This window comes from Panthera onca, chromosome B2, assembly GCF_046562875.1.
Source record: "Panthera onca isolate mPanOnc1 chromosome B2, mPanOnc1 haplotype 2, whole genome shotgun sequence".
Classification (NCBI taxonomy): Eukaryota; Metazoa; Chordata; class Mammalia; order Carnivora; family Felidae; genus Panthera; species Panthera onca.
The window spans coordinates 36,895,639-36,912,912 of record NC_138343.1 but is presented as its reverse complement, the minus strand read 5'-3'; the positions used below and the strand labels follow the sequence as shown (position 1 = coordinate 36,912,912).

Here is a 17,274-nt window from a genome sequence, read left to right as displayed (position 1 = left end):
TCTTTTGCCTTAGTTTCCCTCTTTTTTTCTGCTTCATTATTCTCTATAAGTTTGTCCTTTATATTGCTGATTCGCCCTTCTGCTTCATCCATCCTTGTCACCATGGCAGCCATTTGAGATTGCATCTCAGAGCATTTTTAACTTTGTTCTGACTAGATGTTACTTCTTTTATCTCCGAAGAAAGGGATTCTATGCTTTTTTCAACCCCAGCTAGTATTGTTATTATTGTGATTCTAAATTCTGGTTCAGATATCTTGCTTGTGTCTGTATTAAGTCCCTGGCTGTCATTTCCTCCTGTTCTTTCTTTTGGGGTGAATTCCTTCATTTCATCATTTTGAAGGAAGTAAAAGAATTAATAAAATAAATAAATAAATAAAAATGAAAAAATTAAAAACAACACAAAGAAATCAAATAAAGGATGCTAGATTCTAGGTGTGGTTTGGTCTGGTTGTTGAAAGAAGCTTGATACAATAGAGAAAAAAATGATAAAGATAAAAAAGAAAAAAAGGAAAATGTTTGAAAAGGAAAAAAATGAATACAGTAAAATAGAATAAAACGAAGTGATGAAAGTAAAATAGAATTTTAAAAATTTACAAAAAAGTAAAAACTATTGTAGAAAAAATTAAAATCTTTTTCATAAAAAAGGAAATAAAAAGAAATTTTTTTCTCTTTCTGTATTCAAGAATAAGAAAAGAAAAAGAAAAAACATTGAATAGATGGACCAGTGAACAGAAAGAAATGTGATTGAAATTACATCCAGTTTCCCCTAGAAGTCAAACTATGAAGCACTTTATAGTCTGTAAACTAAGCAGGCAGAGACACTTGTGGTGTTCTTCTGGAGCACCATTGACCCATTTGGCTGGGGCTTGGTGTAACAGCTTTGTTCTCCACTCGATGTGCTGCTTAGTTTACTGGGGTGGATCATTGTGGCGTGTGTAGGCGTGTATGCGCATGTGTTGGAGGTGTGAAAATGGTGTCACCCAGCTACCCAGTTTCTAGTATGAGAACTCTGTGCTCTCACCCACTGGCAGTCAAGCACCCCTCCTTTGTCTCTGGCTTCTGTCTACTTCCCTCTTCTATACTGTCAGTGATCAAGCCATCAGCTTGGCAGGCGGCACCTCCCTCCTGAGTTTTAGCTCAACTGGGGTTGTGTTTCCAAACCCCTCACTTCTGAGGGCCCTACGGCTTTGACCACCTCAGATGCTGAGCAATGGCCAGGTGCTGGTCCACCCCCAGGAAAGTTTGTGAGACTGCAGCCAGGTGCCAGCCCACCCCAGAAAAAGTTTGCGTGATTGTGTAGCTGCAGCTTTTCAGGGATAATGGTAAGTCACAACACACATCTGATGCCAGGCTTCAGTGAATCCTTAATGTCCTTGTTCTACCACTAGCGAATATGACTGTTTTCCCAGGTCCACTAGGACTTTTGCCTGTGGGGAGGCTGCACAGCCTCTCCCATATGTCCTCCCAGCAGGGGAATTGCCTCTCCCTGTGTGGCATGAGGACCCCTCAGACCTCACCGTCTGCTCCTGGGGATTCACCCTTCCCATCAAAGCTCTGCCAGGTATTAAGCTGCGGAGTTTCAGACTCTACTCCCCTGTAGATAGAGTCATTAATGGTATTTAAACCCTTTCCTTTCTCCTTTCTCCCTTTCTCATTCAGTCCCTTGCAGGTGTTTCCACTCTTTCTCTTCAGCTGCTTTCAGGGGGCAGGGTGCTTTTCCTGTACTCTCCCCGTTGTCTCTATCCTCTCCACGAGCAAAACCAGCTCCCTGCCCTACATGGTTTCTCTCTTCCCCAGTTCACCTCTCCGCACCATATACCTGCTGAGTTCTCTGGTTCAAGTTGTGCAGATTGTTGTGTTGATCCTCATATCAGGTTTCAAGATGTGCAAGATGGTTTGGTGTTGATCTAGCTGCATTTCAAGGGCGAGAGAGGCAAAAAAAACTTCCATGCTGTTCTGCCATCTTGGCCCCTCCCTGTGCCCATAGTTTTGTAAATACAGGGAATGTTTTCATTAAAAATAAAAAAAAACAGATTAAACTTTTCTTCAAAAGTCACAGAAGTCCTGGGGCGCCTGAGTGGCTCAGTTGGTTAAGTGTCTGACTTCAGCTCAGGTCATGATCTCACAGTTCATGAGTTCAAGCCCTGCACATCTCAGAGCCTGGAGCCTGCTTTGGATTTTGGGTTTCCCTCTATCTCTGCCCCTCCCCAACTTGTGCGAGTGCACTTGCTCGCTCTCTCTCTCTCTCTCAAAACTAAAGTAAAAAAAAAAAAAAAAAAAAAATCACAGAAGTCCTTTTGGTCAGGAGTCTGGGACTAGGTTTGACCTGCCAGGGCTTCTGTCAAGTTCTCTGTGCCAACCAGGCTCTCTGGACAGCAAGGGATGAGTACTTGTGTGTTCTCTACCTCTGTTCTCTCTGGGAGCTGCAAGTTTAACCCTTAATGTGTTCAAATCCTTTCAATGTTATGGCCTCTTGTTTACTTCAGAAAAGATGTAGTTATAAACATGCATTATTTAGCAAATAAATGAGTTTACTGAAAACTGGCCATCCGTCCCATTTTTACAGCATGTGTTCTCTTTTGCTGAATAGGTAGTGTCTACTGATCTTGTAATCCTTAAAGCTTTTTATTTTTCTTGATTTGTTTCCCTAGATAACATGAGAGTTTGTTTGTTTCTGACAATATAGATACATAAAGAATAAAAGTAAATGATTTTTATTTTACTGCCTAATTTCCATTGAGAGAAAAATTCAAGTAATACAGCATATGTTTGTTTAGAAAATCTGACCAGTTCAGAAAAATACAAAATGAAAAATGGTCACCTCCCTTTCTCAGTCCTTCTCCCCAAAGATTATTGCTCTTAGCAGTTTCTTGTTATTCTTTCCAGAGAAAGTAGTTTTGTATGTTTACAGTACATTTAAAAGAGTGAAAACAAATACATTGAAGACTTGGTATTTGCTAGGCACTGTATATGTTTCTTCATACAGTTTCCGTAGTAGCTTATGAAATAGTTTATATCCCATTTTACAAATGAAGGAAGAAACCAGAGTTTAAAGACATTAAGTTACTGGCCCCAGATGCCACAATGGGTACATGGCAGAGCAGGAATTTGAATCCAGGTCTGATCGACTCCAGTGTTGACCTTGTTTTTCAAGAGCCTCCAAACAGGGTGCAACTTGACATTATACTGAAAGATATACTCAGCTGAGAAAAGCAGGTTATACAACAGGTTTATTTGCTCTAGTTCCCACGTGATTGGTCTGTAAGGCTTGTGCAATCTGTTTTAGTAAGTGCAGAGATTGTTTTTCATGACGGTATTTGAGGTGTTTGATGCCTTATTATAAACATGTTAGAGTAAATCTTATTAGTGATAAGTCAATGTCTGGGTCTCAGTGGACCAAGGCATATTACATAGCAGTGATAATTGAAAGACTTGAAATAGAACTTAGAAATTTCCATTTGCTAGGTAGGCTTCAACCATTCCCTCTTATTGATTACAAATAGGGCCATCTTTGAGCGCTTAATCCTCAATAATCTAAATAAAATTGCATACATCCTCATTCTACCCTACTCCTTGCAAAGTAATCTTATACTCTTTAAACTCACTTTATAGGCCATGACTTCAATTACGTTTTTTAAAACTTTAGGATTAGTAATTCATTCACTCTTTGTCTCACATCAGTTATTCCCTTTCTGCTGGCTTGTGGTGTCTAAATAGGATGTCTCTCCATTAGAGGCTGTGCCCCAAACGTGGGGCAACAATCAGTTGGGAGGAAGCTGTGGCACGGGAGGTGGGAGAATTCACCTGAGGCAGAACAAAGGGTATAGAAGTTTATTGAATATACTGCAGGGGAGTGGGGGGCAAGACAGCAAAGGAGAGGTGTCTGCAAGGAAGCAGTGGGTGGGGGCTGTTTTTAAAGGGAAAGATGAGGACGTATGGCAATGTATGGAATTCTTCCTTTTTTGGTAGCTCTTCCTGGTTGTAAGTAGCCTATTGGTTAATTAGGGCCTGTGAGGTGGGGCGCCTGATGGGCCTGTCTGTGTTCAGCCAGGTGGTCCCTATAGGCCCTTTCTACATTCCATGGCTCAAGCCTGTTTGCATAAAAGTGGCCTTTACATGGCTCTTTTCCCTTAACCTACAAACAATCTTAAGTCTTCTCCATTCTAGCATGATTCTTGCCTTCTGCTCCCTTGCCCTCTTTCCCATTATCACCGATCACCTATATAGGTCAACCATGCTTGCTGTTTTACCTGGGTACCTTCCCTTCTCTCCTGCCCCATGCTGCTGAGAGTGGCCTCGCAGGACCTTTCCATATCCAGTGACCCATTCTCAGTCTTAATGCTGTTTGACCTTTCTGCAGGATCTCATATGGTTAACCACTTTCTCATTGACATTCCCATTTTCTGTGATACTCATCTGTCCTTCCTTCTCTTTTAACCATTTATCCTTAGTTTCTTTTCCTAATTTTGGCATAGTAAGAACTCAGTAAATGTATTTTATTTAACTGAATGCCATATATCTGAAAGAACAATAAGGTAATACGTTGTATTTTTCACCAAAATTAGACAAAATTTTCTTTTGAGGATATTTTGCCATTTATAAGCAAGTACCATAATCCCAAATAAGTTTTATTATATTTGAAAAATTGAATTATGAAAGTTTGCTTTTTAAAATTTTTTAATTTCACTGATATTTACAGATAAATAGGTTTTTTTTTAGTGAGATATTTTCATTGATTTTCCTGTTTTTCCTATTAAATAGCCTCACTACATAGGGCTTTTATTCTTAGTAGAACTTGAATATTGTCATACTGATTTTAATATGAGTCAAATTTTCCTATTGCTAATTGATTAACTTGTTATTTAATTGTAGGCTACTCCAAAAATCAGATTTTCCCACTATGAAATTTTCAATCTATTTCTTGGCTTATGAGGAAAAAAATGACATCCCAAAAGATAAAAATGAAAAAGTAGCATGGGTGTTCTCCAGGAAAGCCACACTTGAACTGACACAGTGAGTATGAGTTTTTATCTTTTTATATATATTCTACATTTTCTTAAACCTTTCTTTCCTTACAACAGTTTGAGTCTTTTATCATGGATCTTTGGTCTTTGTACTGTTTTGGTGGGTAGGGCAAGGGGGTAGGGCTAGTTTGCCTTTTAGATAGAGAATGTAGGACTGAATTGGCAAGATACTTGCCAAACTACAGCTAATGAATGTTGAAGCACTGTAACTAACGTCTTCATAACTTCAGGATTTTAGAAATTTTTTTTTTTTTTTAATTTTTTACGTTGTTTCTGTGTCCTTTTGAACAACTAACAAAAGAGCATTTATTTCAGAGTGTGTGATTTAGTGTGTCCCTGATTCAAAACAGCTCTGGAATCAGACAGACTAGACATGAGTCTGGCTCTGCCACCCTGAACAAGTTCTGTCACCTCCCTCCATGGCAGTCTCATTTATGAAATGGGGACTCAAATCTAGCCCACAGAGCTGTTGTTAAAGATTTAATGAAGTCCTCAAAGAAAGTATCCTCAATAAAGTACAATAAATGACAGTTGCTGTTGGTATCATTATTGGTCTTATCCAGATGCCTGGTTTTATTGTCTCCCTAGCCTAATTAAAATCATATTTTGCCCATTTGCCTTTTCTGTGGTTGAAAACTTAATATTTACAGTAGTAAGGAATAAACCAAGTATATTTAAATGGTATGATTTCAAAGAGATTGTTGCAATTTTCTTTTCAGAATATCTGTTCTACCAGTCACTTGTAATTATGTTTTCCCTCCTTTTGTAGCAACTGGGGCACCGAAGATGATGAGACCCAGAGTTACCACAGTGGCAACTCAGACCCTCGAGGATTTGGTACGTTTGCCTATGCGTATGTAATATACATGGATTTGTGTGATTTGTGCATTGTGTACATATTAAGAATAATCAACTTCTTAGGAGTATGGTTATTTTCATTTTCCAGGAAAAATTTGATTTAGGAATTGTTTAATTTTGTAGTCTCTACCTAAACTCTACATTTACTCTCTCACAATGATTTTACTTTTCAGTCTCAGTATTATACTTCCAGTGGACTTTTTAATTTAAAAAACAAAACCTGTGGTTGATAAGAATCCCCATTTCTGCTAGCATACACTTCTGCCCCTGTCTATAATCTCTCAGTTAGGATGACAGGATTGTAGGTTTATATTGGCTGCTATGTATGCAGTGTCCACAACAAACCTATTCAGTATGAATAAAGGATTACTCTTTCATGATATAGTAATTCTTAACAGATTGAACTATGCATGAGCCCCACTATCAGGCCTCTTTTACATAATTTATTATCCAGAGCTACTGGTTATTATACCCAACCAAGACTTAGATTCTTGTTCTTTACTATATGTTTTGAACTTATTTGACTCAGTCTGTTTTCAGGTGTCTTATATTTTGAAATAAACTACTTTTGGAAGCTACTTGTGATACTTGGATACCCTGAAGTAATTATTTCTTCCTTCTGCCTGCCTTGTTTTGGGGATGACCACCTCAGGTCACATTGGAATTGCTGTTCCTGATGTACATGGTGCTTGTAAAAGATTTGAAGAACTGGGAGTTAAATTTGTGAAGAAACCTGATGATGGTGAGTCTGCTACTGGTTTTCCGCAGGCCTCTCCTTTGAGTTACGTAACATTTACTAAGCACCCACAGTGGGTACTGATATAGTCAGTCCCTCTGGGTGCAAGGAACTTTGAAGAAGTCTGTTTCAACCAGTGTAAGGAAAACAGAGGAATTATTGGAAAAATACCTGGGTATCTTAGGGAACTAAGACAGCAACTAGGGTGGCTTCACAAGGGACTAGACTTAGAGTCTGGAAGAGCCATCAAAAACCTATGTTCTCAGGCACCTGGGTGGCTCAGTTGGTTAAGCATTTGACTCTTGGTCTCACCTCAGGTCTTAATCTCAGGGTTGTGAGTTCAGGCCCCGTGTTGGGCTCTGCGCTGGGCATGGAGACTACTTAAAAAACAAAAAAATCCTAGGCTCTCTCCCCCACTTTTGACTTTACCACATTCTGTCACTGGCCACCAGTTTTTACTATTTCAGCATGTATCTAGCCATCCAAAAACAAGTTCCATAAGGCCTATTTTATCTGATTTTCATGTAACTACACCACATCTTCTTGGTTAATAATGGCTGGTATTTCATTTTCATTCTTCTGCAACCCTTGCATGTCCTTAGGTTTTAAGTCCGTCTCTAGAAATAGTGTATATATCTACATTTTGTTGGATTTACACATATTATGATTATTTTACTTAGATCTGTTTCTGCCATCATAATTTATTATTTCAATTTTGTTTGAAAGAGTTCACATTTCATTTTAATCCTTTTGTTTTCCATGAAAAGATTTGATATCCAGATATCCTCCCAGAGTGGGATATTACTGATATATTTTTCCTTTCTTTGGCCTTGTGTTTTTTTTGTTTTTTGTTTTTTTTTATTTTTCAGTGGCCTCTGTACCCAATGTGGGGTTAAGACTTATAACCCTGAGATCAAGAGTCACGTGCTCTACCAACTGACCTAGCCAGGTGCCACTTGGCCTTGGCTTTTTGAAAATAATACATATATCAAAGTATTTGACGACCTTTTCTCTGTGTATCTCTTACAGCATCTTGTGGGTTTTTCTGTCCCTTTACTAAGAATCTCAACCAAAATAGTTTTTAAAGGGTTTGTGAGGCAAAAGTTTTAACTTTGTATACCTCAGACCCATACCTTTCTCTATGAATGGCAGTTTTGTTGAATGTAAAACCTTAAGTTTACTTTCCTTTGAACTCAGGACCGTGACATCATGAGTCATATGCTCTTCTGACTGAGCCAGCCAGGCACCCCCCACTTTTATATATTTTAATAGCTCTTGGCCCATTGGTTTGATATTTGTTCTGTTCGAATCTATAATCCACTGTTTTATGGTTATGTTCCTCAAATTCTTGTTACTTTGGTCTCTGAGGAGTCTTTTCATTGCAACTGTTACTGTTGCAGTGCATCAGAGAATGTGAACTGGGGGAGGCTAGACCCCACTCTTTAACAGCTCACACAATCTCAGGAAGATGGGCCAGGCAGAGATTCCTAGCCACCTGAAAACGAGAGTTAAACACCTCATGTTTTGCAGAGCAGCTCTTCAGGTCACATCTTCCCCCTTGTCCCTCAGAGAAAAGGAGTATTAGTAGGAGGCACTTCCTTCCGAGATGGTTATTCCCTAACCTTGTGTGGAAAGTGAAGGCTGGGGAGATCAGTTGTTTCTCACCTGTTTTTGTCCGTTCCTCACAGGCATAAGACTTGGTACTGCCCTTAATTACTCCTGAGGACATCTGAACCAGTAGTTTGAACCTCCCCCAGCGTGGGGGTAGGAGCTGATGCCCAAGGCACAGGGAGGAGCAAGAGCCAAATTAACAAAACCCCTTCTGTTTATTCTCCCACAGCTGTGATGGACTGCCTTCTGGTCCAGGCCCAAACTATCCATTCCCACATGGACCAGGTTAAAACAGTCACCCCACCCCCACTTTTTCCAGTCCTCAGTCATCACCCCAAGGGTGTCTCACTTTTTTTTTTTCTTTCATTTTCCATATATGTTCCTCTGGGGCTGATCTTGGGGAAAAGAGCCAGAGAGAGATAGGAGTCCAACTAATTTAGCATCTTGGTCCCAAAATAGATTGCTGAGGTCACATTTCTGCACTTAAGCAAACAACTCTACTACTAGACCTTCTAGCTTCTCAATCCCAGTTATGAATTCCTGGGAGAAAGACTGACTGGCAGAGCTCGAGTGACTTAGAATAGTGTTTAAAGAGTTTGTTATGCCCCAAGCCAATGACTCTTTTGGCTGTGTGGGTATGCCATGCTGCCTGCTCCAACACCTCCTTAGTTTATTTTCCTCTTTAAAATGAGACAGTCTTGGGGCGCCTGGGTGGCTTGGTCGGTTAAGCGTCCGACTTCAGCTCAGGTCATGATCTCACGGTCCGTGAGTTCGAGCCCCGCGTCAGGCTCTGTGCTGACAGCTCAGAGCCTGGAGCCTGTTTCAGATTCTGTGTCTCCCTCTCTCTCTGCCCCTCCCCTGCTCATGCTCTGTCTCTCTCTGTCTCAAAAATAAATAAACGTTAAAAAAAAAAAAAAAAAAATAAAAAAAAAAATAAAATAAAATGAGACAGTCTTGGGGCGCCTGGGTGGCGCAGTCGGTTAAGCGTCCGACTTCAGCCAGGCCACGATCTCGCGGTCTGTGAGTTCGAGCCCCGCGTCAGGCTCTGGGCTGATGGCTCGGAGCCTGGAGCCTGTTTCCGATTCTGTGTCTCCCTCTCTCTCTGACCCTCCCCCGTTCATGCTCTGTCTCTCTCTGTCCCAAAAATAAAATAAAAAACGTTGAAAAAAAAAAATTAAAAAAAAAAATAAATAAAATAAAATGAGACAGTCTTGGGGCACCTGCGTGGCTCAGTGGGTTATGTGTCAGCTCTTGGTTTCAGCTCAGGTCGTGATCTCACAGTTCATGGGTTTGAGCCCCACATCGGTCTCTGTGCTGGCCATGTGGAGCCTGCTTGGGATTCTCTCCCTGCTCCTCTCTCTGCCCCTCCCCTGCTCGTGCTTTTTCCATCTCTCAAAATAAATAAATACAAAACAAGTTTTTTTTAAATAAGACAGTCTCTTTGACTACTCAACGGGTAGCATGAAATATATCATGAAGATGAAGTAAAAATCTGATTCCTAAAATTGCAGCTGGTCCCACAGTTTATTTCAGGAGGGTTGGCTTCCAGCTATGTGTAGAAGATACTATGTGAGTTATTCTCAGAAACATGTATTTGGGCAACACTGACAGAATTTTTTAAGGTTAAAACTATAAACAAAACAACGTATTTTGTTAAAATGCAGATTAAAATTTGAATAAATGGGAATGCAAGCTGGTGCAGCCACTCTGGAAAACAGTATGGAGGTTCCTCAAAAAACTAAAAATAGAACTACCCTACGACCCAGCAATTGCATTACTAGGCATTTATCCAAGGGATACAGGTGTGCTGTTTCGAAGGGACACATGCACCCCAATGTTTATAGCAGCACTATCAATAATAGCCAAAGTATGGAAAGAGCCCAAATGTCCATCAATGGACGAATGGATAAAGAAGATGTGGTATATATATACAATGGAGTATTACTCGGCAATGAAGAATGATCTTGCCATTTGCAACTATGTGGATGGAACTGGAGGGTATTATGCTAAGTGAAATTAGTCAGAGAAAGACAAACATATGAGGACTTTAAGAGACAAAACAGATGAACACAAGGGAAGGGAAAGAAAAATAATATAAAAACAGGGAGGGGGACAAAGCATAAGAGACTCATAAATACGGAGAACAAACAGAGGGTTACTGGAGGGGTTGTGGGAGGGGGATTGGGCTAAATGGGTAAGGGGCACTAAGGAATCTACTCCTGAAATCATTGTTGCACTATATGCTAATTTGGATGTAAATTTAAGAAAATAAAAATAAAATAAAATAAAATTTGAATAAAAAATATTCTAAATGAACAATAAAATAAAAAATATTAAAAAAAATTTTAAAGTCTCTCTATAATGAAAATCATTTTATCTTACAGGTAAAATGAAAGGCCTGGCATTTATTCAAGATCCTGATGGCTACTGGATTGAAATTTTGAATCCTAACAAAATGACAACCATTATTTAGTTCTGTGAGAATACTGCTTTGCGATTTCAGTGAAGACCTTGTGGGAGGTAAAAAGGAAATAGTGTTAATCAAGATATTCAGATAATAGAAACATCTAGGACTGAAGGATCATTGTCCCAATTCAAATTGTTCTGAAGTCCATTCCCCTTTTCTATTTCAGCTATGTGTTTCACCTAACTGTTCAGTCATTCTGGTTTTAAAGTAGTGCTTTGTCTTGTGTCCTTGAATGTAGTTATATAACTTTACTTTTTTAGATAATAATTAGAACAGTTCCCTTCAGAGGCTGCATTTGGCTTCTGTTACCTAAATATGAATATGACTTCTCTACAAGTCTGCCTTTGAATCCTCATTCTCAAAAAAAAAAAAAAAAATTGACAAGTTTTTGTTGTGGTTACCTTCTGGGGTTTCAGTTCCTCAGAAATAACTTCACAATGGAAAGTAAAGAACAGTGAACAAAAATGAAACTTCATGTATATTTCAAACAGTATTAGGTGTTTATTTTACAAAAGAGAAGGTAGTCTTGGGAGCAATTCAGAATCAGACTGACAAGGATGTTGATAGGAAAACTAATTTCTCCTTATTCACGAAGTACTTTCAAAGTTCAAGGACTAACCTCTTTATTTGGGGATGGGGAGGTAGATGGGAGTAATATTTACTGGGTATGCAGACACTGGGCTAGACTGTCGCATACTGTATCTGGTTTAAACCTCCCAGCTATCCTTCATCCTGAGAGAAAGCAAGCAGGCTAGACACGTAAATAACTTTAATGGAATTGAAGGCAATATAAATAGGCTCCAGTGCTTGAGCTCTGATGATCATTTTTAGCGTTTAGATTTTACCTCAAAAATTAGTGCCTCACAATACCTTCTCCACTCATCTCTGCTGTGCAAACCTCCAGTGAGCTTGAACACAACTGTCCTCTCAGCTCTGGGCCCTGAGAACCACGGAGAGGGAAGAAAGGGTGGAGGAAGTCTGTAGCACACAACTGCTCTGGGGACACCTGCTTATTCCTGGGCAAGCAGCGCTTGTATTACTCGTGAAAAGCCCCTACCCCAAGGTCTTCCTGATGCCAAGTAATCATTTAGGGTAAATTATGTTCAGTGACAACATTACTTAGTTATCAGAGAGCAGCTCTATGGTCTTCCTTGCCATTGATATTTGGTGGATTTTAAGAAACCAAACTGATTTTGACAATCTCGTGGCCCAGAGAATAAGAACGTCCAGTTTGTGGTTTACCTGACATTTTAGATTTTCCATAGGCTCCAGTGGAAGACCTTTGGGTAGGCTGTGCCAACTGTGCTAACATGGCTACAAGCACCTGACATTTCTTTTTTGGATGGAATGGATTATGTGAGCAAGTCAAACAAATAGCAGGACTTACAGACTGAAATAAAGTACACTTTTAAATAAGACCGTGTTTAATTTGTAAACTGTCCAGTTCTTTTTAAGAAAGCCTGCAGAAATTTGAAAGGGCTTACAGGCTCACTCTGAACTTGGAATAGCTGTAAATCTGCATATCCTACAAAAGCAGATAGTGTATATAAGGGAGTGTGGGAAAGGTGGAAAGAGTAAATAGGGATAAAGCAATGTGGGAGGAAAAGTACAAAAGAAGAAGGACCAACTATCAAAAGGTGACTTGTGGGAACCAACGAAGACCAATGTCACATGTTAGGTACTAGAATTATCAAATGGGAGGGTGACTAGATTTACAAGTCAGTCATTTAAACCTTGTTTCTATGGAAAGAAGCTTGCTCTACTTGCTAAGTAAAACTTGCCAAAAGACAGCCTTTGTGTATTCCTTAATTCATCTCTGTATGCATTGAGAAGATGTATATTGGATCACCAGGTGAGGGATTGGGACAATTCAGCGATTTCCCAATTAACTTACCTAAAAGTGGTGATATGAAATAGTGACATAGAGCACAAGTTTTCTTGTTTTCCACAGTTGGACCACAAGACTGTGTAGCTGTCAATGTAAAATCAGTCTCATGTGAGTCCTTCACAGCTAAGCCTGGGACTCAGTTATAATACAGTGGTTTGAAGTAGGTGCTGATGGCTGAGAGAGAATTCCTGTAGCTTCCCTACATAGCATTCTGAGCACGATGCTTACAGTGTGTATAAATACTCCTTAGCAACACAACTGCTTGTGAAGAGGGTTATATTAGTAAGGATGCTTGCTGCTGGCAATAAGAAAAGACCCAACACTATCAGATGTCAAGCACTTCAGAGGTTCTAAAAATGGGTTGATAGAGGGTTCAGAAATATCAAGATCGCTGGTTTCCTTCCACCCTTCCCAAACTGACATTCTCAGCATTTTCTTTCTGGGCTACTAATACTCATGATCAAAGGTGCATGCCTACCACGATTCCAGGTGTCCAGTATAATCCAACAATGTCCAGTAAAAGAAATGACTTTCGTTCCTCCTGTGTCTTTAATGACTTTAAAGCCTTTCCCAAAACTCCTCAGCATTCCCCTCATGTCTTGACTACATCTGGATCACTTGCCTGTTTTTAATCACTGACAAAGGGAATGGCCTCTCTGGCTTAGATGGATCATATTTACTTGCCCACCTGAGGATGGGCACTGGGTCAAAACTGAGACTTCCACAATGTGGAGGAGCAAATAACGGCTTCTGAGTAGCATACACAGAAACTGCAACAGGGTGAAACTAAATGTTGAGGACCTGTAAGAAATCAGACATTTCCTGCCCTTGAAAAGCCTGGTCTGAGATTGTAGTTCTCAACCCTATCAGACTTAGCAGACTCTTTTTATTATTACGTGGGAACATTTATAACATCGATCACACCCACTATCCTAAAATGAAATTCACATATAATTTACCTATATACACAATTCCAGAAATGGTCAGTCCAGTGACTCTATTGTAATATAAAGGAAAAGTGAAACCAATTTGTAATACAACATGAATTTTAACATACAAATGCCCAGATACTACTACACTAGAAAACAATGAAGTCAGGTGCTTCCTCTTAGGTGTGAAAAAGTAAAACTGCTCACTCAAGTACTGTTAACCCTATTAGGTATTTTATTATCTTTTTTCATTTATTTTTGAGAGAGAAAGCATGAGTTGGGGAGGGACAGAGAGAGGAGAGAGAGAATCCAAAGCAGGCTCCACTGTGTGTGCAGAGCCCAATGTGGGGCTCGAACCCATGAACCGTGAGATTATGACCCGAACTGAAGCAGCTGCTTAACCAAATGAGCCACCCAGGTGCCCAACACTATTAGATATTTTATAAATTTTTTTTTAATGTTTATTTTTGACAGAGAGAGAGACAGAGCATGAGCAGGGGAGGGGCAGAGAGAGAGGGAGACACAGAATCAGAAGCAGGCTCCAGGCTCTGAGCTGTCAGCACAGAGCCCGATGCGGGGCTCGAACCCACAGACTGCGAGATCATGACCTGAGCCGAAGTCGGACGCTCAACTGACTGAGCCACCCAGGCGCCCCTGGATATTTTAAAATAAAGACCGAATTCATGATTTATAAAGAGCTGTAAGTTTACGTATGTATGTAATGATGATAACAAGTATGTGTTATTGGCCAAAGAACATGAATAATGTTACTGTTAAAAATGTCATTTTCCAAAATGGTGATCAAATTCTTGCTGAAGTTTTGAATAAAAGAATAGTATTCCTTCTGTAGGTAGGAAAGTTTGTCCCTAGCGAATATTAAAATGATATAAGTAACAAGTAAAATAGGAGTTCTAGGCTCAGATAATAAAAAGGTGGGTTTATAATTTTTTTATTGAAGTAATATTGATAGAGTAAGTTTAAGGTGTATACTTGATACATTTATATATTGTAGTATGATTGCTAGAGCTAGCTAACCCCTCTATCATGTCACATAAATATGTCTTTTTTTGTGGTGGGAACCATTAAGATCTAGTCTCTTAGCCACTTTGAAGGTTATAATATAATAGTTGCCTATCAGCACTATCCTGTGCAGGACTTACCTACTGGTTGCAAATTTGTACTTTACATTTTTAGAAATTTTAGAATAGTTTTAGATTTATAGAAATGTTGCAAAGATAGCACAGTTCCCATATACCCCATGCCCAGTTTCCTTTATTTTTAAAATCTTACATTAGTATGGTACCTTTGTCACCACTAATGAACTGAAGTCTACACTTTATTCACATTTCCTTAGTTTTCAGCTACTTTTCTTTGTTACAGGATCCTATCCAGGATACCATATTACATATAGTTGTCGTGTCTCCTTAGACTCCAGTAGGATGTGATAGCTTTTCATACTTTCCTTGTTTTTGAGAATTTTAATAGTTTTGAGGAGTGCTAAATAGAGTGTTTCTCAGTTGGAATTTTATTAATATGAATTTTTTCTCATAATGAAACTGGTATTATGGGTTTTTAGGAGAAAGCCTATAAAGTGTCCTCAGCACTTCTGATCAAGGGTGCACATTATCAACACGATGTATCAATGTTGCTATTAATCTTGATCACTTGGCTGAGGTAGCTTTTGTTGTTTCTTCACTGTGAAGTCAATTTCCACCCACCCTCTTTCCACTCTGTGCTCCATGGAAGGTAATCAATATGTGAAGCCCACTTCCTTGAAGGGAAATGCAAGCTTTTTACCTGTATGAATACTTGGTGAGATTTTTCAAAGTTGTGCAGGCCTTTACAGGATGTCTCACAGCCCTATCCCTTGTCCAGTAAGAACCAGTTGTGAAACCCATGCCCCACGAGTTTCCAAAACTACCCCTAGGGGTCAGTAATGCCCTGTGGAGAACCACTGGCCTAAGATCTAAAATCTAGTTTCTTTAAAGTGGAGTGTGAACTTAAAGCATTTACAAAGGAATCTGAGTTCAGAATCCATAGTTTCATGCTTTTCTCCTTATTCACATGTTTTTTTGCCTCTAATTCAGGAGCAAGTTATTTTAGCTGTCTTTGAGAGTTCTTCAGGATATTCAGCTTTCCTTGTACATAAACTCATTTTATTGTTTTATATATTTCATTAAATTATATACTTATAACTACAAGAATAACTCTTGAACATGTGATCTGTCAGTGGACACGACTGACTTGATAAGCACACAACTCATCAGGTAAGTGGAAGTGTGCAGGTGTCCAAGAGAGTGACCAACTGGTTATAGTTATTCAGCCCGCCAGGGCATCAGTTCTTTACTGAGGAAATGGTAAGTCAAATCAAAGCAATAATCAGTGAAGTGGAAACTGGTTAAGAGAATTTTTACTGTAAATGCATCGATTTGAGTCCTATCAATATTAGCAAAGATTACAGGAGATTTTTTTTAAATGGCAATACCTAGGACTGCTGTACTTGTAACGAAACAGGCACTTTCATAGACTTAATCCAAACTATTGACACATCAATTTTGCATTAGGTTTCAAGAGTCATTAAAGACTTTAAAATGTTCAGATCCTGGGTGGCTCAGTCGGTTAAGCGTCCGACTTCGGCTCAGGTCATGTTCTCGTGGTTTGTGAGTTCAAGCCCTGCATCCGGCTCTGTGCTGACAGCTCACAGCCTAGAGCCTGCTTCAGATTCTGTGTCTCCTTCTCTCTCTCCCCTCCCCTGCTTATGTTCTGTCTCTCTGTCTCTTTCTCTCTCTCTCTCAAAAATAAACATTACATGGGGCGCCTGGGTGGCGCAGTCGGTTAAGTGTCCGACTTCAGCCAGGTCACGATCTCGCGGTCCGTGAGTTCGAGCCCCGCGTCAGGCTCTGGGCTGATGGCTCGGAGCCTGGAGCCTGTTTCCGATTCTGTGTCTCCCTCTCTCTCTGCCCCTCCCCCGTTCATGCTCTGTCTCTCTCTGTCCCAAAAATAAATAAAAAACGTTGAAAAAAAAAAAAAAAATAAACATTACATTTTTTTTCTAAATGTTTGGATCCTTTTATCCAGTGTTATTGTGATATTCTGGGAGTTCTATTTCCTAGAAAATAATCAGTTTAGTTTTAAAATTATATGCTATTTATTGCTTCCATCATTATTCATAATAGCAAAAACTTAGAAACAACTTAACTGTCCAAAAATGGGGAAATAGTTAACTATCATAGCATCCTCATGTGAGAGAATATTATCTATTTCAACACTTTGTGTTTTAAACAGACATTTAAAGATATAGAAAGATACTCATGAGATACACTAAATGAAAAAGCAATATGTGAACTTATGTACATTACTTTCTTGATTTTGTTTTAAAAGAAAACAAGTACACAAAGAAATGACCAGAAGGAAATGTATCAAATTGTGATTATCCCTGGCTGCTGAGATTATCAGTGATTTTATTTCTGTCCTTATATTTTTCTGTATTTTCTAAAGTCTCTAAAATAAGCAAGTATTGGGGCACCTGGGTGGCTCAGTCGGTTGAGCATCAGACTTCGGCTCAGGTCACGATCTCACAGTTTGTGGGTTTGAGACCCACGTCAGGCTCTGTGCTGACAGCTCAGAGCCTGGACCCTGCTTCAGATTCTGTGTCTCCTTCTCTCTCTGCCCCTCCCCCTCTCACGCTTTGTCTCACTCTTTCTCAAAAATAAATAAATGTAAAATAAAAAAAAATATTTTAAAATAAGCATCATTTTTAT

At 39.4% G+C, this 17,274-nt stretch overlaps 1 protein-coding gene across 1 annotated transcript in view; it reads left to right on the top strand.

Moving 5' to 3' along the window:
* The window catches only part of GLO1 (glyoxalase I), a 32,815-nt gene extending 20,703 nt beyond the window's left edge, over window positions 1-12,112 (top strand). The window contains exons 3-6 of the mRNA XM_060615400.3: window positions 4,873-5,013; window positions 5,794-5,861; window positions 6,535-6,624; window positions 10,614-12,112. Of these exons, the coding sequence (XP_060471383.1) occupies window positions 4,873-5,013; window positions 5,794-5,861; window positions 6,535-6,624; window positions 10,614-10,702 (388 nt within the window). The 3' untranslated portion in view covers window positions 10,703-12,112. The remainder of the gene's footprint in view (window positions 1-4,872; window positions 5,014-5,793; window positions 5,862-6,534; window positions 6,625-10,613) is intronic.
* The last annotated feature ends 5,162 nt before the right edge of the window (window positions 12,113-17,274 follow it).